The sequence below is a fragment of the Spinacia oleracea genome, chromosome 3 (assembly GCF_020520425.1).
Source record: "Spinacia oleracea cultivar Varoflay chromosome 3, BTI_SOV_V1, whole genome shotgun sequence".
NCBI classification, from domain to species: Eukaryota; Viridiplantae; Streptophyta; class Magnoliopsida; order Caryophyllales; family Amaranthaceae; genus Spinacia; species Spinacia oleracea.
Window position 1 is genome coordinate 134,459,179 of NC_079489.1, and position 23,859 is coordinate 134,483,037.

At 40.7% G+C, this 23,859-nt stretch overlaps 1 protein-coding gene across 1 annotated transcript; it reads left to right on the forward strand.

The window, feature by feature from the left end:
- The first annotated feature begins 6,264 nt into the window (after positions 1-6,264).
- Positions 6,265-18,150, forward strand: LOC130470096 (uncharacterized). Its single transcript, XM_056839677.1, has 2 exons — positions 6,265-6,922; positions 17,714-18,150. The coding sequence occupies exons 1-2, from the start codon at positions 6,265-6,267 to the stop codon at positions 18,148-18,150; spliced, it is 1,095 nt and encodes a 364-aa protein (XP_056695655.1).
- The last annotated feature ends 5,709 nt before the right edge of the window (positions 18,151-23,859 follow it).

Here is a 23,859-nt window from a genome sequence, read left to right on the forward strand (position 1 = left end):
GAGTTTATGACTAAAAAGCGCTCCCACTTAAACCAATAAATTCATATGCTTTACCAATTTTAAACATAAAAATGTATTTCTAGTCCAACCGGAAACATACAAATTTAATTAAAATTTAAAGCTCATATCAATTTATAATTGAATCCAAAAATTTAATTTAATTTCAGTCGTATTTAAATTAATTCATGATTTTAATTTTAGTAAAATAATTAGAATAAATAACATTTATTATAATTATAATATTCAAAATTAAAATCCAAGAAAATAATTCAAATTATTAATTTTAAAATTAATTAAAATTACGTGAACTGAAATTTTCAAATTAAACATTCAAAACGATCTAATCGTAACGCAAACACCCTACGCGTTGCACGCCCATGGGCCGTACGCACACAGCCATTGCTGGCCATGTGCGCGCAGCCCATGCGCTCGTCGCATAGCTGCTGCTTCCCTATCGCAAGCCTCCGCACGCATTGGTGCTCGCTGCGCGCGCCAGCGCTCATCGCACGCGAGCTATCGCTCGCAGTGCGCGCGCGCGACATCGCTCGCTGGGCGCGCGGCATCGCTCGCTTGGTCCGCGAGCCATCGCTCGCTGGGCGCGCGACATCGCTCGCTGGGCGCGCGACATCGCTCGCTGGGCGCGCGACATCGCTCGCTGTGCGCGCGAGCCATCGCTCGCTGGGGCGCGACATCGCTCGCTGGGCGGGCGACATCGCTCGCTGTGCGCGCGAGTAATGCTGGGCGCAGCGCTCGTGGCACGCGAGCTTGCGCTCGCTGCGCGCGAGGCTGCGCGCTCTTGTGCGAGGCAGCGCGCGTTGTGGCGCAGCTCGCTTGCTGCCCACACGCGACTGCCTTGGCTCGCTCTTCGCCCATGCCCATTCGTTCATTGCTCGTGGCACACGACACAAGGCAGGGCTGCTGCCTTGTGCTCGTGCACTACGCCCTTGCTCATTGCATTCGTGCCGCACGGGCGACGAGCTCCCTTGCTCGTCGTCGCATGCCCGCATTATACAACACCCCTTAAGGGTAACACGAAGCGTCCATTGCTTCGTGCGTGCAAGTTTTATGAACGAATCGCATAAAATTTAAAATTTATATTTAAAATTAATGACAAATTAATAAATAATATTAATTTCATAATTTTAGGGCGAAAAATCGAAGATTTATTATCCAATTGATTTCCGATTGATATGGATTCAAGTCTAGGTCATAAAAATTTAAAATTTATCGTAAATTTACAATTTTTATGGTGGTTTTTAATCATAGGTTTCTAATTAAATTACAATTAATTATGAAAATCAAATTAATTCTAAATTATTCTAATTTTCAACAAATTAATCATAATTACAAATTAGATTGCATAATTAACAAGACTAGGCATTCAAACTTGTTAAACATATGCAGTAGGTCAATCAAAAATTCAAGATTTATCAACAAGAATCGCAAATATTTAATTTAACATCTTAAATTTACGAAATTTTGCATTCGAAAAACTAAAACCTTCGAAAAGTCATAGTTAGGCTTCGAATTTGAGAATTCTGGGTTCGGCAGAAAAATACTATTTTTGTCAAAATTTTAGAATGCCTTTTACATGCGGAATTGACACAAAAATAACTCAATTCGGATGAGTAACGAAGAAACTGCCGAAAAACTGCGTACGTATAATTAAATAAACGCAATTTGCAATTAATTAACAATTACGAAAATTAATCACCCCTTTTAATTCTTGCAAATTTGTAATATTTAACCATGTTCATGCAATTTAGATTATGAAAATAATAAGGGGCTCGTGATACCACTGTTAGGTTATGATACATATGACAATTCATAAATCATGCGGAAAAACCATAAACCCAGGAATACATATTATTTACACATAATCATTTAGCATAGATTAGATGCATACTCTTTGTTGCGTGCCTTCCCTAGCTGCGCCCGAACCGAACAAGAACAAGTCTTTAGGACTCCAAGTGTCGTCCCTCCGTAGATAGTCCACAGCACGTCCGGATCCGCCTTAAGATTGACCAACTAGAATCGCCCTTAAGGTACTAGAAAATTTCGGCAATTTGAGCAAGATGTGTGTTTGAATTTTCTCTCAAAAACTCACTTTGAATACTTTTAAACTTGTGTTATAAATTGTGAGCCCTAGCCTCATATTTATAGCGGTATGGAAAGGGAATCGAAATCCTATTCAGATACAAATTAATCAAACCTAGAATCCTACAAGAACTCTAATTTAATTAATTTATCAAATAGAATTAGGAATTTAATCATTAACCGAACTCTGCATGTTTTAGGAAACGTGCACGAACACAAACACTTGCACACACACGCACGGCAGCCACGATGGGCCTCATGCGTGCGCGCGAGCAGCAGCCCACTCAGCGCCCGCGCGCGCTGCGCGCTGCGCGTGCTGTGCGCGCTGTGCGCGCTGCGCGCTGCGCGTGCTGTGCGCGCTGTGCGCAGCCTGCTGGGCCTGGCCTTGCGCTGGGCCTGGCGTTGCTGTTTGTGCGGCGCGCTTGGCTTGCTGGGCGATGGCCTGGCTTCGTGCTGGGCCTCGTCCGGCAGGCCTCGTCCGATGCTTATTCGTACGATGCGCTTCCGATTAAATTTTCCGATTCCGGAATTTATTTCCGATACGAACAATATTTAATATTTCCGATTCCGGAATTAATTTCCGTTTCGAACAAATATTTAATATTTCCGTTTCCGGAATTATTTTCCGATTCCGGTAATATTTCCGATTCTGACAATATTTCCGTTTCCGGCAATATTTCCGATTCTGGCAATATTTCCATTTCCGATAATATTTTCCGATACGTACCATGTTTCCGTTTCCGGCAACATCTACGACTTGGATAATATTTATATTTCCGATACGATCCATATTTCCGTTTCCGGCAATATCATCGTTTCCGGAGTATTCATTTCTTGCCTGTGACGATCTTAGCTCCCACTGAAACCAAGATCCGTCGGTTCCGAATATTCATAGATAGAGTATCTAATGCCATTAGATACTTGATCCGTTTACGTACTATTTGTGTGACCCTACGGGTTCAGTCAAGAGTAAGCTGTGGATTAATATCATTAATTCCACTTGAACTGAAGCGGCCTCTAGCTAGGCATTCAGCTCACTTGATCTCACTGAATTATTAACTTGTCAATTAATACTGAACCGCATTTATTAGACTTAACATAGAATGCATACTTGGACCAAGGGCATTATTTCCTTCATTTTCTCCCAGAACACGTTCGGGCACTCTTCTACTGGGAAATGGCCAAGTTGGCGGAGAAGAACTCCAGGAATGTTGTCCCAGAAGCTTTTTCCGTTTTTATGGACCCACCTCCTGTTCTTCCCCGCAATTTGGAGGTTATTCTAATGGAGTACTCAGACATCACAATCCAGACAATCAGTTGGTCGAATGTGGTCAAAATGGTTCGTGTGCAACGCCGTCAAACCCAAATTCAGCTCCATGTCAGGTGGGAGTACGAAGGAGCACTCGAGTTAGGAAGGCCAATAAAAATGTGCCTGGAGCCGAGGCATTGTTTTCTGTTCGACCCAGTTCAAGGAAGGGACAGAGACTACATGATGGAGGGAGGGGGCCTGGAACCTTTTGGTCGACCACCGACACCGTTTAATATGTCAGTGTTATACTGGAATGCCAGGGGCATAGCCCGTTCTTCCTTTTCCAGGAATATCAGCCTCCTAATTCAGCAACATCAGCCGTATATGATTGTAATTTCGGAGCTCCGGGTGAGTCGTGCAAATACTGAGGTGATTGTTTGCAAATTACCGTATGATGAGTGGATGATGGTTGACCCAATCGGGCTCTCTGGTGGGATAGTAGTGCTTTGGCGTTCAAGATTTGTGAGTTTTGAACCCATCCGCACCTCTACACAGGGCATTCATGGGATAATTCAGGTTCGTTCCTCTCAAAAATTATTTTTTATTTCTCATGTTTATGCTAGTACAAAATTTCTTTTTAGGAAGTCTTTGTGGTCGGATTTTCAGAATCTGGCGGGCATTATGAACATGCCCTGGGTTAGCCTAGGAGATTTCAATGAAGTCTGTTTTCCTCACGAAAAATTTTGTGGTCGCCCGATTAAGTTAAATCGGGCAAATGCATTCTTGTCATGTATGTTTGATTGTGGTCTGATTGATATGGGTTTTTCGGGTCAAAAATTTACTTGGACAAACAAAAGAAAAATTGGGCCTATTTGGGAAAGGTTGGATAGAGCTTGGTCAACAGTTGATTGGATGGAAATGTTCCCCTCTGCATATCTTAGAGTTCTGCCCCGCTTAACCTCTGATCATTGTCCGATTTTGCTTAACTTCTGCAACCAGAATAATGCTCAAAAAAAGAAACCCTTTCGCTTTGAACCAATGTGGTGTCTAGACTTCGCTTTTGAAAATATGTTGGTTAGTGAATGGTCTAGTACGGGAAAGCAATTTGTAGAAAAACTCAAAGATCTCTCGCCTGTTTTAGAAAATTGGAACAAAAACATCTTTGGAAATGTTTTCAAAAAAAAAGCCAGGATCCTTTCGAGGATCGAGGGCATTCAAAAAACTCAAGGTGAAAATGGTTTTTCCTCTTTTTTATTTGACCTTGAGCTTTCTCTCCAACAGGAGCTTCTCTCGATTCTCCATCAAGAAGAGCTCCTTTGGATGATGAAAGCCAGGGACAACTGGTTGTTAGAGGGGGATAGGAATACTACTTACTTCCATAAGTCGGTGGTGGTTAGAAGAAAGAAAAACAACATTCTATCTCTGAATTCTGATGTTGGTGAGGAAATCTCAGAACCTAAGCTCTTGTCAGACCATATTAAGGGGTATTTCCAACAGCTCTTCACGACTTCTTTCCCCTGTTAACTGGAAAAATTTTCCGTTCAATCTCTTGCCTGTGGGGCAGTCCATCTCCATTTGTGCTATCCCCCCTGAGTGTGAAATTTGGAATGCGCTTTCAAATATGGGCTCTTTCAAAGCCCCGGGCCCGGATGGTTATCACCCTTTCTTTTACAAGAAATTCTGGGATACCATTAAGGTCGAATTGATTCCATTCATCAAATCTGTCTTTCAAAATCAAAGAGTTCCTCAGGTGATTAACGAGTCTATCATAGCCCTTATCCCAAAAAAGGAGGATCCTGCTTCCATATCTCAGTTCCGCCCTATTAGTCTCTGTAATACAGTTTATAAAATTATCACTAAAGTCATTGCAAATAGAATGAGAATTTCCCTCCCCAAAAGAATTTCTCCGAACCAGAATAGCTTCCTTCCGGGGCGGGGGACGGAGACAAATGTCATCATTTTTAATGAGATCCTCCACTCCATGAGAGCTAGGAAAGGGAAAAGGGGGTGGTTTGTGCTTAAGCTTGATCTTGAGAAGGCGTACGATAAACTAGAGTGGAGTTTTATTAGGAGTTGCTTGTTGAGATATGGCTTAGATCACCCGTCTGTCAATTTGATTATGAGTTGTATCTCATCCGTCTCTTCCTCGGTCTTGGTGAATGGAGTCCCGACAGAGTCATTCTCTCCTTCTAGGGGTATCCGTCAAGGGGATCCCCTTTCCCCTTATATTTTCATTATTTGTATGGAGGTGCTTTCTTTAATGATTCATGAAGCGGTGGAGAAAAACCTTTGGTCCCCGTTTAGCATGGGTAGGAAAAATGTCCCTATTTCTCACCTCTTATTTGCGGATGACATTTTGTTGTTTGGGGAAACCTCAACTGGGAACATCTCGATTCTCAAGGAAATTTTGGACTCTTTTTGTGATATATCAGGCCAAACCATTAGCATGAGTAAGAGTAGAGTCCTTTTTTCGAAAAATACGAGCCATAGTGATAGATCCTTGTTCTGTGAGGCTATAGGAATCCAGGAAGCCAGTGAGATCAATCCTTATTTGGGGTTCCCAATCTCGGGCAAGAGGCCAACCAAGACCACCATCCAGGTTATTATGCACAAAATCACGGGTAAACTTGTTTCCTGGAAATCCAAGTTCCTCTCGAAAGCTGGTAGATTGTGTCTCATTTCCTCCACCCTAAATACAATTCCTAACTATTATATGCAATGCCTTCTTCTACCTGAATCTATCCTAAAGTCCATAAACAGTTGCTTAGCAAGATTTCTATGGGGAAAAGAGAAAGATAAAAGGGGGGGTTCATCTTCTTAGCTGGGAAAAGATTGCTATTCCAAAAGAGGAGGGGGGTTTGGGGATTAGATGTGTCAAAACCCTCAATAGAGCGTATATCCTGAAATTGTGGTGGAGAATGCTACACCAAGATGAGAACCTTGCTGTCCGGGTTTTGAAAGATAAATACTCAAAGTCAAATAACATGTTTAGAGCGTTCCAGTATGGGTCTCACCTATGGAAGGCCATGGGAAAGATGTGGTCTCTTTTCAGGTCAAATGTGTCGTGGGGTATTGGCAATGGGGATTGTGTGAACTTGTGGGAGGATAAGTGGATTGGGGGGACTTCTCTCCGTAGCCTCATCCATGGTCCTTTGTTAGAAGGGGAGAGTGATTTTTTGGTGAGCCATTGTATGAATAATGGGGGGTGGGATTTTTCCTCGCTTTCTTTCCACCTTCCTCAGTCTGTGATTCAAATGTGTAGAGCTGTCCCCCTCCAGGATCAGGTGGCCCATCAAGAGGATTTCGTGTTTTCAGATTTTGCTATAAATGGAAAATTTTGTTTTAAAAAAGTTATGGCTGTATTGCGAAATGTAAAACCTTCTTTGGAGCACTCTTGGAATTGGATTTGGAAATCGGACACAATACCAAAAATAAAGTTTTTCTTATGGCTTGCTTTCCACGATAGACTACCTCATAAATGTGCATTATTTGTGAGGCATCTATGCCCATCTAACACTTGTGCTTGCTGTTACAATGACAATGCTCCTGAGGACTCAATCCATGTCCTTAGGGATTGTAAACAAGCTAAAGAAGTTTGGTACCAACTTGGAGTCGATGACTCGTTTTTTACCCCCCAACCAAAACAGTGGCTGCACTCAAACATATCACACAAACCCCCGCCAGCATCCACACAAATATCCCTCCCCTGGAAGACTCTGTTTCCAGCAGTCCTATGGTCCATCTGGAAACGGAGAAATACCTTTGTTTTCAACCAAACACAAATCTCAACGGATAGGTGCATCTTGGAAGCCCAAGCTCTCGCTTGGGAATTCCATACCTCCAAGGCCTGCAACCTATTCCCCTCTGAGCATCATACAAACAACCACCCCCTTGTTAGGTTATGATACATATGACATTACATAGATCATGCGGAAACAACCATTAACCCAGGAAACATATTATTTACACATAATCATTTAGCATAGTTTAGATGCATACTCTTTGTTGCGTGCCTTCCCTAGCTGCGCCCGAACCGAACAAGAACAAGTCTTTTAGGACTCCAAGTGTCGTCCCTCCGTAGAAAGTCCACAGCACGTCCGGATCCGCCTTAAGATTGACCAACTAGAATCGCCCTTAAGGTACTCAGAAAATTCGGCACTTTTGGGGCAAGATGGGTGTTTGAATTTTCTCTCAAAAAACTCACTTTTGAATACTTTGAAACTTGTGTATAAATTATGACCCCTAGGCCTTTATTTATAGAGTTATGGAAAAGGAATCGTAATCCTAGTAGGATGCGAATTAATTGGAATTAGAATTCTACATGAATTCTACTTAATCAATTTATCCAATAGGAATAGACATTTAATCATACACTGACTCTTGCAGATTCAGGAATCTCGCATGAGCTCAAACTCACACACACACGGCAGCCACAAGGGCTGCCCACGCATGCGAGCAGCAGCCCACGCAGCGCGGCCCACGCATGCGTGGCCTTGTGCGCGCTGGGCTGTGGCGTGCGTGCTTGCTGGGCGATGGCCTGGCTTCGTGCTGGGCCTTCGTCCGGCAGGCCTCGTCCGATGCTAATTCGTACGATACGCTTCCGATTAAAATTCCATTTCCGGAATCTATTTCCGATACGAACAATATTCAATATTTCCGATTCCGGAATTAATTTCCGTTTCGAACAAATATTTAATATTTCCGTTTCCGGAATTATTTTCCGATTCCGGTAATATTTCCGATTCTGACAATATTTCCGTTTCCGGCAATATTTCCGATTCTGGTAATATTTCCATTTCCAACAATATTTTCCGATACGTACCATGTTTCCGTTTCCGGCAACATCTACGACTTGGATAATATTCATATTTCCGATACGATCCATATTTCCGTTTCCGGCAATATCATCGTTTCCGGAGTATTCATTTCTTGCCTGTGACGATCTTAGCTCCCACTGAAACCAAGATCCGTCGGTTCCGAATATTCATAGATGGAGTATTTAATGCCATTAAATACTTGATCCGTTTACGTACTATTTGTGTGACCCTACGGGTTCAGTCAAGAGTAAGCTGTGGATTAATATCATTAATTCCACTTGAACTGAAGCGGCCTCTAGCTAGGCATTCAGCTCACTTGATCTCACTGAATTATTAACTTGTTAATTAATACTGAACCGCATTTATTAGACTTAACATAGAATGCATACTTGGACCAAGGGCATTATTTCCTTCAGTCTCCCACTTGTCCTTAGGGACAAGTGTGCATTTCCTAATTCCTTTGTCGCTCGATGCTTGCTCTTGAACATAAGGTAAGAGTTGTCATCCTTATTATGTCCAGAGGTGTTCCTCGGTTTCAGAGTTCAACTGATCAAATAAACAGATAATCATAGCCTATGATTCATCCGAGCACGGCCATGCATTTCACATTTTCTAGCTCTCCGAGTGGCCTTGTACAACTTTTAAGCATCTCATCCCGATTTATGGGAGGACAATCCCAATCTTGCGATCTTGAGATTAGACTTCGTTTGATAGGTGATTACCTGAGCGTTGCCTTTATAGCCTCCTTTTACGGTGCGACGGTTGGTCAACGTCAAAGCAACCAGTTCTCAAACAAGTAATCTCAAATCACTCAGGTATTGAGGATTTAGTGTCTAATAATTTAATGAAATTTACTTATGACAGACTTTCATCTCTTACAGTAAAGTTTCATAGGTCTTGTCCGATACTAGTCTTCCCAAAGTAAGTATCTATGCAAATGATTATGACATTGCCATGTCCACATAGTTCAAGAAACAGAACTACTAGTCATCTTGCATTCTAATCGTCTAACGTTTTCTATGCGTCCAATTTTATAGAAAACTCCGACTAGGGACCATTTTCAACCTTTGACATTCAAGTTCACTTGATAGACATTTCTTAGTCACAGGACTGGTCCTGACAGTCTATCTTGAATATATCGTCAAGTTGAAGGGACTCATCATTTAATAAACCACAAATTAAATGGAAAAATGAATTCCTTTCATTTATTGTGAATGATTAACCAATAATGTTTTACAAAGATTTAAACTCTAAAACTTTAAAACATTAAACAGAGACATCAAAGCCATTCTCCAATATGCTTGATTCCCATAGCTGCAGTGTGCGAGTTGTGCTTCGCTTGCGGCAGAGGTTTAGTTAATGGATCTGATATGTTGTCATCAGTTCCAATTTTGCTTATCTCGACTTCTTTTCTTTCAACGAACTCTCGTAGAAGGTGAAATCTACGAAGTACATGCTTGACTCTCTGGTGGTGTCTAGGCTCTTTTGCCTGTGCAATAGCTCCGTTATTATCACAATACAGGGCTATTGGTCCTTTAATGGAGGGGACTACACCAAGTTCTCCTATGAACTTCCTTAGCCATATAGCTTCCTTTGCTGCTTCATGTGCAGCAATGTACTCCGCTTCAGTTGTAGAATCCGCAATGGTGCTTTGCTTAGCACTTTTCCAGCTTACTGCTCCTCCGTTGAGGCAGAAGACAAACCCAGACTGTGATCTGAAATCATCTTTGTCGGTTTGGAAACTTGCGTCCGTATAGCCTTTAACAATTAATTCATCATCTCCACCATAGACCAGGAAGTCATCTTTGTGCCTTTTCAGGTACTTCAGAATATTCTTGGCAGCAGTCCAATGCGCCTCTCCTGGGTCTGACTGGTATCTGCTCGTAGCACTGAGTGCGTACGCAACATCCGGGCGTGTACATATCATAGCATACATTATTGAACCAATCAATGATGCATATGGAATCCCATTCATTCGTCTACGCTCATCAAGTGTTTTTGGGCACTGAGTCTTGCTTAGAGTCATTCCATGAGACATGGGTAGGTAGCCTCGCTTGGAGTCCGCCATCTTGAACCTATCAAGCACCTTATTGATATAAGTGCTTTGACTAAGTCCAATCATCTTTTTAGATCTATCTCTGTAAATCTTGATGCCCAATATGTACTGTGCTTCTCCTAGATCCTTCATCGAAAAACATTTCCCAAGCCAAATCTTGACAGAGTTCAACATAGGAATGTCATTTCCGATAAGCAATATGTCGTCGACATATAATACTAGGAAAGCAATTTTGCTCCCACTGACCTTCTTGTATACACAAGATTCGTCCGCGTTCTTGATGAAACCAAAGTCACTGACTGCTTCATCAAAACGTATATTCCAGCTCCTGGATGCCTGCTTCAATCCGTAGATTGACTTCTTTAGCTTGCATACCTTTTTAGCATTCTTTGGATCCTCAAAACCTTCAGGCTGTGTCATAAACACAGTTTCTGTTAAAACGCCGTTTAAGAAAGCAGTTTTGACATCCATCTGCCATATTTCGTAATCGTAATATGCAGCGATTGCTAACATTATTCGAATAGACTTTAGCATTGCAACTGGTGAAAAGGTTTCATCGTAATCCACACCGTGGACTTGCCTGTAACCTTTCGCAACCAATCTAGCTTTGAAAACTTCAAGTTTCCCATCCTTGTCCTTTTTCAGTTTGAAAACCCATTTGCTTCCAATGGCTTGGTAGCCATCTGGCAAATCGACCAAATCCCATACTTGGTTTTCAGACATGGAGTCTAATTCAGATTGCATGGCTTCTTGCCATTGCTTGGAGCTAGGGCTCGTCATAGCTTGCTTGTAGGTCGCAGGTTCATCACTTTCAAGTAATAGAACGTCATAGCTCTCGTTCGTCAAAATACCTAAGTACCTTTCCGGTTGAGATCTATATCTTTGCGATCTACGCGGGGTAACATTTCTAGATTGACCATGATTCTCACCAGATTCTTCTAAAGGTCTCTGAGTTTCATCCTGAATGTCATCTTGAGCATTCTCTAGAGTTTGTTGTTCGACTCGAATTTCTTCGAGGTCTACTTTTCTCCCACTTGTCATTTTGGAAATGTGATCCTTCTCCAAAAAGACACCATCTCGAGCAACAAACACTTTGTTCTCAGATGTATTGTAGAAGTAATACCCCTTTGTTTCCTTTGGATAGCCCACAAGGATACATTTGTCAGATTTTGGATGAAGTTTGTCTGAAATTAATCGTTTGACGTAAACTTCACATCCCCAAATCTTAAGAAAAGACACATTTGGAGGCTTTCCAAACCATAATTCGTATGGAGTCTTTTCGACAGCTTTAGACGGAGCTCTATTTATAGTGAGTGCAGCTGTATTTAGTGCATGTCCCCAAAATTCTAATGGAAGTTCGGCCTGACCCATCATTGACCTGACCATGTCTAGCAAGGTTCTGTTCCTCCGTTCTGACACACCGTTCCATTATGGTGTTCCAGGAGGAGTCAATTCTGATAGAATTCCACATTCTTTCAGATGGTCATCAAATTCATAGCTCAGATATTCACCGCCTCTATCAGACCGCAGTGCCTTGATCTTCTTGCCTAATTGATTCTCTACTTCACTATGAAATTCCTTGAATTTGTCAAAGGATTCAGACTTATGCTTCATTAGGTAGACATAACCATACCTACTGAAGTCATCAGTGAAAGTGATAAAGTAGCTGAAACCACCTCTAGCATTTGTACTCATTGGTCCACATACATCTGTATGGATTAAACCCAATAGTTCATTTGCTCTTTCTCCAACTTTAGAGAAAGGTTGCTTTGTCATTTTGCCAAGTAAACATGATTCGCATTTACCATAATCCTCTAAGTCAAATGGTTCTAGAATTCCTTCTCTTTGAAGTCTTTCTAAGCGTTTCAAGTTTATATGGCCTAATCGACAATGCCACAGATAGGTGAGATCTGAATCATCCTTTTTGGCCTTTTTGGTATTTATGTTATATACTTGTTTGTCGTGATCTAATAAATAAAGTCCATTGACTAATCTAGCAGATCCATAAAACATCTCTTTAAAATAAAACGAACAACTATTGTCTTTTATTATAAAGGAAAATCCCTTAGCATCTAAGCAAGAAACTGAAATGATGTTTTTAGTAAGACTTGGAACATGGAAACATTCTTCCAGTTCCAAAACTAGCCCGGAGGGCAACGACAAATAGTATGTTCCTACAGCTAATGCAGCAATCCGTGCTCCATTTCCCACTCGTAGGTCGACTTCACCCTTGCTTAACTTTCTACTTCTTCTTAGTCCCTGTGGATTGGAACATAAGTGTGAGCCACAACCTGTATCTAATACCCAAGAAGTTGAATTAGCAAGTATACAGTCTATAACGAAAATACCTGAAGATGGAACGACTGTTCCGTTCTTCTGATCTTCCTTTAGCTTTGGACATTCTTTTTTGTAATGGCCTATTCCATCACAATAAAGACAGCTTGATGTGGACTTGTCCTGCTTTGATTTAGCATTGCCCTTGGACTTTCCACCTTTCTTGAATGGTCTCTTTCTAGCCTTGAGTAAATCCTTGGCTTCACAGTCCAGTACTATTTCAGCCTTTCTGACAAGGTGAATAAATTCTGCAACTGTTTCTTCTCTTGGTTCACTTAGGTATTGTTGCTTGAAGCGACCAAACCCACTGTGTAGTGAATTGAGCAAGACAGAGACTGCCATCCTTTCGCTTATTGGTGTTCCTAGTAGACTTAGGCGATCAAAATATGAACACATAAGATCCACATGGAACCTCAGTGGGACGCCTACCCTCTGTTTAGTGCGAAGGAGCTGAACATGTGTTTCTTGGACCTCCATCCTATAACACCTGTTGGGAGAACTAACCTTTAGTCCAGACATTGATTCAATCAACTCATGGACGTTCAGGTCCCTGTCCTCCGTACTTCCACGACAGATATCCCTCAGATTCTTGATGAGCGTAAAAGGTTCATAGGCTACAAACCTTCTAGCCCAATCATCAGGGATATTGTTCAGCATGAGACTCATAACCTTTTTGAGATCCGCATCCCAGGCGTAAAATCTCTCAGGGGTCATGTCTCTGGCATAGTAGCTTGGCATGGGATGTGATAGTACATACTCAAGTCCATTGAGTTTGACTATTTCAACTAGCTTAGCTTCCCATTCAAGAAAATTTGTCAGGTTCAGCTTGACCATAAGCTCAGAACCCATGATGATGTTTTGATTGTTGTTTGCCATATTAAAACTACAATTGAAAAGAATAAACAAATAAATAACCATTCACAGTTTCTCTTAATAAACTTAAATTCTAGTATACATGCATAATTCAATGTTTATTAAGCATTTTATTCAAGTTATGTGTTCCGGCAGGTGTGAATAAAATGATTCCAAGATCCTAAAATCATTGAAGAACTAAGCACAGTTTGTCGACTTAATCCTAGAACATCTTAGGTAAGCAAAAGCCTTTTGCTAATAGTCTAGAAACTATTCTTGGTTGATAGGTACGTCTAAGAACTTATTAGGTAAACCTATCGAATTTGCCACGACATAAAAGGACTCCTTACTTATATCGTTGAGTTTCACCAAAACTAACATGTACTCACAATTATTTGTGTACCTTGCCCCTTTAGGACCAATAAGTAACACCTCGCTGAGCGAAAACTATTACTAGATTGATGTAAAGGATATCCAAGCAAGTGTATATTTTGGCATGGCACCTTTTAACTCAATTTTTAAGTTTGGAACTTAAGGCTCTTACTATGTTGGTTAGATTTTAAGTGAACTAAAATCCTTAATCATGCAACATAATCAAGCTTTTGATCTCATGCATTTTAAGACATATTTAAAGCAATAAATAACTTAAAACATGCATAAGATATTTGTGATCTAGTATGGCCCGACTTCATCTTGAAGCTTTGACTTCAAAGTCCGTCTTGAAAATCTCCGTGGGAGGCACCATTTTCTTCAAATAGGATAAGTTATAACTAATTACAACTATTTGATGGTACGCAGACCATATTTGAATTGAAAAACAACTTTGGTACTTTAGACCAATTACATTCAAATTAATGGTACGCAGACCATATTTTCTATCCTATTTGGGCCATACTAGTCACTTCATAACCTGCAAAACAGTACATATACAATATATACCATTCACCCATTCATTATCATGAATGGCCCACATAGCTGGTTAGTTAAACACATTATGCATCACGTAAACATTTGCAGCAATTAATCAAGGGCACCAATAATCTACCAATTATTCAGTCCTTATTAATTCTAATCGAGTTGTTTTAACCTTAAGGATTTGTAGACCTAATCAAGAGTTTTATGACTAAAAGCACTCCCACTCAAACCAATAAATTCATATGCTTTACTAATTTTAAACATAAAATTGTATTTCTAGTCTAACCGGAAACATACAAATTTAATTAAAATTTAAAGCTCATATAAATTTATAATTGAATCCAAAAATTTAATTTTAATTTCAGTCACATTTAAATTAATTTATGATTTTAATTTTAGTAAAATAATTAGAATAAATGCCATTTATTATAATTATAATATTCAAAATTAAAATCCAAGAAATTAATTTAAATTATTAATTTTAAAATCAATTAAAAATTACGTGAACTGAAATTTTCAAATTAAACATTCAAAATGATCTAATCGTAACGCAAACACCTACGCGTTGCACGCCCATGGGCTGTACGCACACAGCCATTGCTGGCCATGTGCGCGCAGCCCATGCGCTCGTTGCATAGCTGCTGCTGTCCCATACGCAAGCCTCCGCACAGCGCCCACCGCACGCGAGCTATCGCTCGCAGCGCGCGCGCGTTACCGCGCTCGCTGGTGCGCGAGATCGCTCGCTGGTGCGCGCGAGCCATCGCTCGCTGGGGCGCTGCATCGCTCGCTGGCGCGCGAGATCGCGCGCTGGCGCGCGAGATCGCTCGCTGGTGCGCGCGAGCCATCGCTCGCTGGGGCGCTGCATCGCTCGCTGGCGCGCGAGATCGCGCGCTGGCGCGCGAGATCGCTCGCTGGTGCGCGCGAGTGATGCTGGGCGCAGCGCTCGTGGCACGCGAGCTTGCGCTCGCTGCGCACGAGGCTGCGCGCTGTTGTGCGAGGCAGCGCGCGCTGTGGCGCAGCTCGCTTGCTGCCCACACGCGACTGCCTTGGCTCGCCCCTCGCCCATGCCCATACGTTCATTGCTCGTGGCACACGACACAAGGCAGGGCTGCTGCCTTGTGCTCGTGCACTACGGCCTTGCTCATTGCATTCGTGCCGCACGGGCGACGAGCTCCCTTGCTCGTCGTCGCATGCCCGCATTATACAACACCCCTTAAGGGTAACACGAAGCGTCCATTGCTTCGCGCGTGCAAGTTATTTGAACGAATCGCATAAAATTTAAAATTTATATTTAAAATTAATGACAAATTAATAAATAATATTAATTTCATAATTTTAGGGCGAAAAATCGAAAATTTATTATCCAATTGATTTCCGATTGATATGGATTCAAGTCTAGGTCATAAAAATTTAAAATTTATCGTAAATTTACAATTTTTATGGTGGTTTTTAATCATAGGTTTCTAATTAAATTACAATTAATTATGAAAATCAAATTAATTCTAAATTATTCTAATTTTCAACAAATTAATCATAATTACAAATTAGATTGCATAATTAACAAGACTAGGCATTCAAACTTGTTAAACATATGCAATAGGTCAATCAAAAATTCAAGATTTATCAACAAGAATCGCAAATATTTAATTTAACATCTTAAATTTACGAAATTTTGCATTCGAAAAACTAAAACCTTCAAAAAGTCATAGTTAGGCTTCGAATTTGAGAATTCTGGGTTCGGCAGAAAAAAACTATTTTTGTCAAAATTTTAGAATGCCTTTTACATGCGGAATTGACACAAAAATCACTCAATTCGGATGAGTAATGAAGAAACTGCCGAAAAACTGCGTACGTATAATTAAATAAACGCAATTTGCAACTAATTAACAATTACGAAAATTAATCACCCCTTTTAATTCTTGCAAATTTGTAATATTTAACCATGTTCATGCAATTTAGATTATGAAAATAATAAGGGGCTCGTGATACCACTGTTAGGTTATGATACATATGACATTACATAGATCATGCGGAAACAACCATTAACCCAGGAAACATATTATTTACACATAATCATTTAGCATAGTTTAGATGCATACTCTTTGTTGCGTGCCTTCCCTAGCTGCGCCCGAACCGAACAAGAACAAGTCTTTTAGGACTCCAAGTGTCGTCCCTCCGTAGAAAGTCCACAGCACGTCCGGATCCGCCTTAAGATTGACCAACTAGAATCGCCCTTAAGGTACTCAGAAAATTCGGCACTTTTGGGGCAAGATGGGTGTTTGAATTTTCTCTCAAAAAACTCACTTTTGAATACTTTGAAACTTGTGTATAAATTATGACCCCTAGGCCTTTATTTATAGAGTTATGGAAAAGGAATCGTAATCCTAGTAGGATGCGAATTAATTGGAATTAGAATTCTACATGAATTCTACTTAATCAATTTATCCAATAGGAATAGACATTTAATCATACACTGACTCTTGCAGATTCAGGAATCTCGCATGAGCTCAAACTCACACACACACGGCAGCCACAAGGGCTGCCCACGCATGCGAGCAGCAGCCCACGCAGCGCGGCCCACGCATGCGTGGCCTTGTGCGCGCTGGGCTGTGGCGTGCGTGCTTGCTGGGCGATGGCCTGGCTTCGTGCTGGGCCTTCGTCCGGCAGGCCTCGTCCGATGCTAATTCGTACGATACGCTTCCGATTAAAATTCCATTTCCGGAATCTATTTCCGATACGAACAATATTCAATATTTCCGATTCCGGAATTAATTTCCGTTTCGAACAAATATTTAATATTTCCGTTTCCGGAATTATTTTCCGATTCCGGTAATATTTCCGATTCTGACAATATTTCCGTTTCCGGCAATATTTCCGATTCTGGTAATATTTCCATTTCCAACAATATTTTCCGATACGTACCATGTTTCCGTTTCCGGCAACATCTACGACTTGGATAATATTCATATTTCCGATACGATCCATATTTCCGTTTCCGGCAATATCATCGTTTCCGGAGTATTCATTTCTTGCCTGTGACGATCTTAGCTCCCACTGAAACCAAGATCCGTCGGTTCCGAATATTCATAGATGGAGTATTTAATGCCATTAAATACTTGATCCGTTTACGTACTATTTGTGTGACCCTACGGGTTCAGTCAAGAGTAAGCTGTGGATTAATATCATTAATTCCACTTGAACTGAAGCGGCCTCTAGCTAGGCATTCAGCTCACTTGATCTCACTGAATTATTAACTTGTTAATTAATACTGAACCGCATTTATTAGACTTAACATAGAATGCATACTTGGACCAAGGGCATTATTTCCTTCACCCCTTTGGAAACCACCCCCCACTAGCTGGCTAAAGATTAATTGTGACACTGCTTTTGTAGCTGTGGATAGAGTTGCGGGTATTGCAGGTATTGTCAGAGATCACATGGGAAACTGGGTTTTGGGCTACCAACAAAAATGCTACATCCATTCGGTCCTTATGGGGGAGCTTCAAGCTATCTGTACAACCCTACAGATCATAGAGGAAAGGAGATGGAGTCGTGTCATTATCAATTCAGACTCTCAGCAAGCTATAAATAGAATCCTACAGGGGGACGAGATCAAGGATGCTAATTTTTGGATTGTTAAAAAATGCAGGGATCTTTGTACGAGGATGACGGATATCAGGCTGGAATTCGAGGCAAGGAAAACTAATAGAGTTGCTGATAGATTAGCAAAGTTGTGTAGAACCGACGTTTTGTCAAACTTTAATATATGTATTATTGAGCAGGCTCCGGAATCTGTTTCGGATGTTTTGATGGAGGATAGACCTCCATGAACCTCCACTCTTTGTATTATGTTGTTGAATTTTTAATCTAACGTTCCTAGCTTGCATCAAAAAAAAAAAAAGTACTTTATTTTTTCCTTTCAAGTATTTATTATGCCATATTTTCATACTGTCAAAAAAAAATATTTTTTAATTTAAACTTTTTAGACAAAAATTCAGTGAAACAAAAAACTCTGTAATTAAAATACATACCCCAATTGTTGTGGGATCTTTTACGGTGATAACGTGTCACGCGTTCCTCGGAGGTATCAAGTATGAGCTGGCACGAACCTCTGGCAACCTGCAAAACAAGAATATTCCCGTAGGAATATTCCCTCCGATGCCTAAGTAAGTATAGGCTAGAGAGAGAAGTAATTTAAGAGATAAGGCAGAGCAAAGATAGTTTTAAGGTAGGTGGGAATGAATTGATTGCCCCTTACCTTGGGATCTGAGCTATTTATAGGGATAGGGTTTCTTTGGAATTGATCCCCCAACCGTAGCTGTGGGATGAGTTTCCCACTGGGGATTTAGGACACGTGTCCTTGGACAAACATGGATGGGCCTTTAACAATTCGGGCCTGGTTGTCAACGAAGGTGGGCCTCTGAAATAAGACTTTGCTCTAGTTTCGTTTAGGTACCAAGGTCTGAGCCAACTTCCAGGCCTTGGACCCATGGGTGGCCTGGAGTGTCCTGTACTAGTCGTTTAGCATATTGGGCCTTTTGGTGGAGATATTTAAGCCCACATCATTTGCCCCTCATGAGGAGTGAAAACGGACGTTAGTTTTTACTGCTCTTGGGTTATCCAGTAGGGTGATGACGCGTGGCAGGGGTAATCATGAAGGAAATAATGCCCTTGGTCCAAGTATGCATTCTATGTTAAGTCTAATAAATGCGGTTCAGTATTAATTAACAAGTTAATAATTCAGTGAGATCAAGTGAGCTGAATGCCTAGCTAGAGGCCGCTTCAGTTCAAGTGGAATTAATGATATTAATCCACAGCTTACTCTTGACTGAACCCGTAGGGTCACACAAATAGTACGTAAACGGATCAAGTATTTAATGACATTAAATACTCCATCTATGAATATTCGGAACCGACGGATCTTGGTTTCAGTGGGAGCTAAGATCGTCACAGGCAAGAAATGAATACTCCGGAAACGATGATATTGCCGGAAACGGAAATATGGATCGTATCGGAAATATGAATATTATCCAAGTCGTAGATGTTGCCGGAAACGGAAACATGGTACGTATCGGAAAATATTATTGGAAATGGAAATATTACCAGAATCGGAAATATTGCCGGAAACGGAAATATTGTCAGAATCGGAAATATTACCGGAATCGGAAAATAATTCCGGAAACGGAAATATTAAATATTTGTTCGAAACGGAAATTAATTCCGGAATCGGAAATATTAAATATTGTTCGTATCGGAAATAAATTCCGGAACTGGAAATTTAATCGGAAGCGTATCGTACGAATTAGCATCGGACGAGGCCTGCCGGACGAAGGCCCAGCACGAAGCCGGGCCATCGCCCAGCAAGCACGCGCGCCACAAGCCCAGCCAAGGCAGCGCCCAGGCCTACCGCAAGGCAGGCCCAGCGCGCGCCAAGGCCACGGATGCGTGGGCCGCGCTGCGTGGGCTGCTGCTCGCACGCGCATGGGCAGCCCTTGTGGCTGCCGTGTGTGTGTGAGTTTGTGCTCATGCGTGATTCCTAAATCCACAAGAGTTAGTGTATGATTAAATTCCTATTCCTAATTGGATAAATTAATTAAATAGAATTCATGTAGGATTCTAATTTCAATTAATTCGTATCCTACTAGGATTACGATTACTTTTCCATAACTCTATAAATAAAGGCCTAGGGGTCATTATTTATACACAAGTTTTAAGTATTCAAAACTAAGATTTTTAAGCAGAAAAATCAGCCAATATTCTTGCCTACCTAACCGAAAATATTAGAACCTTAAGGGCGATTCTAGTTGGTCAATCTTAAGGCGGATCCGGACGTGCTGTGGACTATCTACGGAGGGACGACACTTGGAGTCCTAAAGACTTGTTCTTGTTCGGTTCGGGCGCAGCTAGGGAAGGCACGCAACAAAGAGTATGCATCTAAACTATGCTAAATGATTATGTGTAAATAATATGTTTCCTGGCTTTATGGTTTTTCCGCATGATTTATGAACTGTCATATGAATCATAACCTAACAGTGGTATCACGAGCCCCTTATTATTTTCATAATCTAAATTGCATGAACATGGTTAAATATTACAAATTTGCAAGAATTAAAAGGGGTGATTAATTTTCGTAATTGTTAATTAATTGCAAATTGCGTTTATTTAATTATACGTACGCAGTTTTTCGGCAGTTTCTTCGTTACTCATCCAAATCGAGTGATTTTTGTGTCAATTCCGCATGTAAAAGGCATTCTAAAATTTTGACAAAATTGGATAATAAATTTTCGATTTTTCGCCCTAAAATTATGAAATTAATAATATTTATTAATTTGTCATTAATTTTAAATATAAATTTTAAATTTTTATGCGATTCGTTCATATAACTTGCACGCACGAAGCAATGGACGCTTCGTGTTACCCTTAAGGGGTGTTGTATAATGCGGGCATGCGACGACGAGCAAGGGAGCTCGTCGCCCGTGCGGCACGAATGCAATGAGCAAGGGCGTAGTGCACGAGCACAAGGCAGCAGCCCTGCCTTGTGTCGTGTGCCACGAGCAATGAACGAATGGGCATGGGCGAAGGGCGAGCCAAGGCAGTCGCGTGTGGGCAGCAAGCGAGCTGCGCCACAATGCGCGCTGCCTCGCACAAGAGCGCGCAGCCTCGCGCGCAGCGAGCGCAAGCTCGCGTGCCACGAGCGCTGCGCCCAGCATTACTCGCGCGCACAGCGCGCGATGTCGCCCGCCCAGCGAGCGATGTCGCGCCCCAGCGAGCGATGGCTCGCGCGCACAGCGAGCGATGTCGCGCGCCCAGCGAGCGATGGCTCGCGCGCACAGCGAGCGATGTCGCGCGCCCAGCGAGCGATGTCGCGCGCCCAGCGAGCGATGGCTCGCGCGCCCAGCGAGCGATGTCGCGCGCGCGCACTGCGAGCGATAGCTCGCGTGCGATGAGCGCTGGCGCGCGCAGCGAGCACCAATGCGTGCGGAGGCTTGCGATAGGGAAGCAGCAGCTATGCGACGAGCGCATGGGCTGCGCGCACATGGCCAGCAATGGCTGTGTGCGTACGGCCCATGGGCGTGCAACGCGTAGGGTGTTTGCGTTACGATTAGATCGTTTTGAATGTTTAATTTGAAAATTTCAGTTCACGTAATTTTAATTAATTTTAAAATTAATAATTTGAATTATTTTCTTGGATTTTAATTTTGAATATTATAATTATAATAAATGTTATTTATTCTAATTATTTTACTAAAATTAAAATCATGAATTAATTTAAATACGACTGAAATTAAATTAAATTTTTGGATTCAATTATAAATTTATATGAGCTTTAAATTTTAATTAAATTTGTATGTTTCCGGTTAGACTAGAAATACATTTTTATGTTTAAAATTGGTAAAGCATATGAATTTATTGGTTTAAGTGGGAGCGCTTTTTAGTCATAAACTCTTGATTAGGTCTACAAATCCTTAAGGTTAAAACAACTTGATTAGAATTAATAAGGACTGAATAATTGGTAGATTATTGGTGCCCTTGATTAATTGCTGCAAATGTTTACGTGATGCATAATGTGTTTTACTAACCAGCTATGTGGGCCATTCATGATAATGAATGGGTGAATGGTATATATTGTATATGTACTGTTTTGCAGGTTATGAAGTGACTAGTATGGCCCAAATAGGATAGAAAATATGGTCTGCGTACCATTAATTTGAATGTAATTGGTCTAAAGTACCAAAGTTATTTTTCAATTCAAATATGGTCTACGAACCATCAAATAGTTGTAATTAGTTATAGCTTATCCTATTTGAAGAAAATGGTGCCTCCCACGGAGATTTTCAAGACGGACTTTGAAGTCAAAGCTTCAAGATGAAGTCGGGCCATACTAGATCACAAATATCTTATGCATGTTTTAAGTTATTTATTGTTTTAAATATGTCTTAAAATGCATGAGATCAAAAGCTTGATTATGTTGCATGATTAAGGATTTTAGTTCACTTAAAATCTAACCAACATAGTAAGAGCCTTAAGTTCCAAACTTAAAAATTGAGTTAAAAGGTGCCATGCCAAAATATACACTTGCTTGGATATCCTTTACATCAATCTAGTAATAGTTTTCGCTCAGCGAGGTGTTACTTATTGGTCCTAAAGGGGCAAGGTACACAAATAATTGTGAGTACATGTTAGTTTTGGTGAAACTCAACGATATAAGTAAGGAGTCCTTTTATGTCGTGGCAAAATCGATAGGTTTACCTAATAAGTTCTTAGACGTACCTATCAACCAAGAATAGTTTCTAGACTATTAGCAAAAAGGCTTTTGCTTACCTAAGATGTTCTAGGATTAAGTCGACAAACTGTGCTTAGTTTTCAATGATTTTAGGATCTTGGAATCATTTTATTCACACCTGCCGGAACAATAAAATCGAATAAAATGCTAATAACTTGTTTGAATTGCATGGTTGCTTTAATTTCAAGTTATTATTCATGATAAATGTTTAAACTTTGCATGCTTCAATGTATGTTTTAATTATTGTTTATAATTAAATATCTTGCACTGCAATAAATCCTTTTAGAAAGGTAACAGTAAATTTCCTCGATTGGTAGTGAATCCAAGAACGATTCACGGAATGAGAGAAAGTGAGCAATTTAAAATGTACGTTTCTTATATCGACTTTTATGGTTGTTTTCGAATATCAAAATCGAATGGCAAACCAATTGGTGCTTGTGAATTCAAAATACACTGTAGTTTTGAGATCATGAAGCATTGAGTTTAACATGCTCAGCTTTACCAATGGTTAACAACCTAATATCTTTTTCCATTTAATTCTCGAATGAGTCTAGTCCCTAGACATTCGAATAGATCGATGCTTAGAGAACTTTAGAAGCTTCTGGTAAGATCATCTAGTTGAAACAAAATATTCAACATAAATGGTAAAGAACCTTGTTGGGGTGACATTGGACATGTCTAACAAAGTATAAAAGTCAACACTAAAGAATTCAATTCTTAAGACTATAAGAAAGGGTACAAGAAATAGGAAAACAAAGGAACAAATGAAAGGAATTTACGATTCCGTTTCTACCTATAAATTTATGTTTAAAGAGAAGTGACCTAGCAATCAAACTTCCTTGGTATCATATACCGCTTGAGGTTCTTACTTCGGTAATAACTCAAATAATGGAAGCTAGGATACACTAATGACCTACAAGTGGGAAATGAAGCATGGCAATGCTACATTAGTTGTAGGGTCATCTAGTTTGTTTTAAGTCCTTTCAAAGGCTGGAACTTAATGGCTATTTTGTTCCATAATCAGCATACCTAAATTTCTACTTCAAACACAGAAAGACTCACATTCAAAGAAAAACAAAAACAATGTTTGTTTGTTTATTTGAATGAAATGGTCATTTACAGAATGAGTCAATATGCTTGATTAAAACAAACAACTCTTTAAAGAGCTTTACTAGGTTCAAATCAACCCCTTGATTTGAGTTCCACTAAATCTTTGGCATTGTTGCTTAGACCATATCAACAAGTTAACATTCAA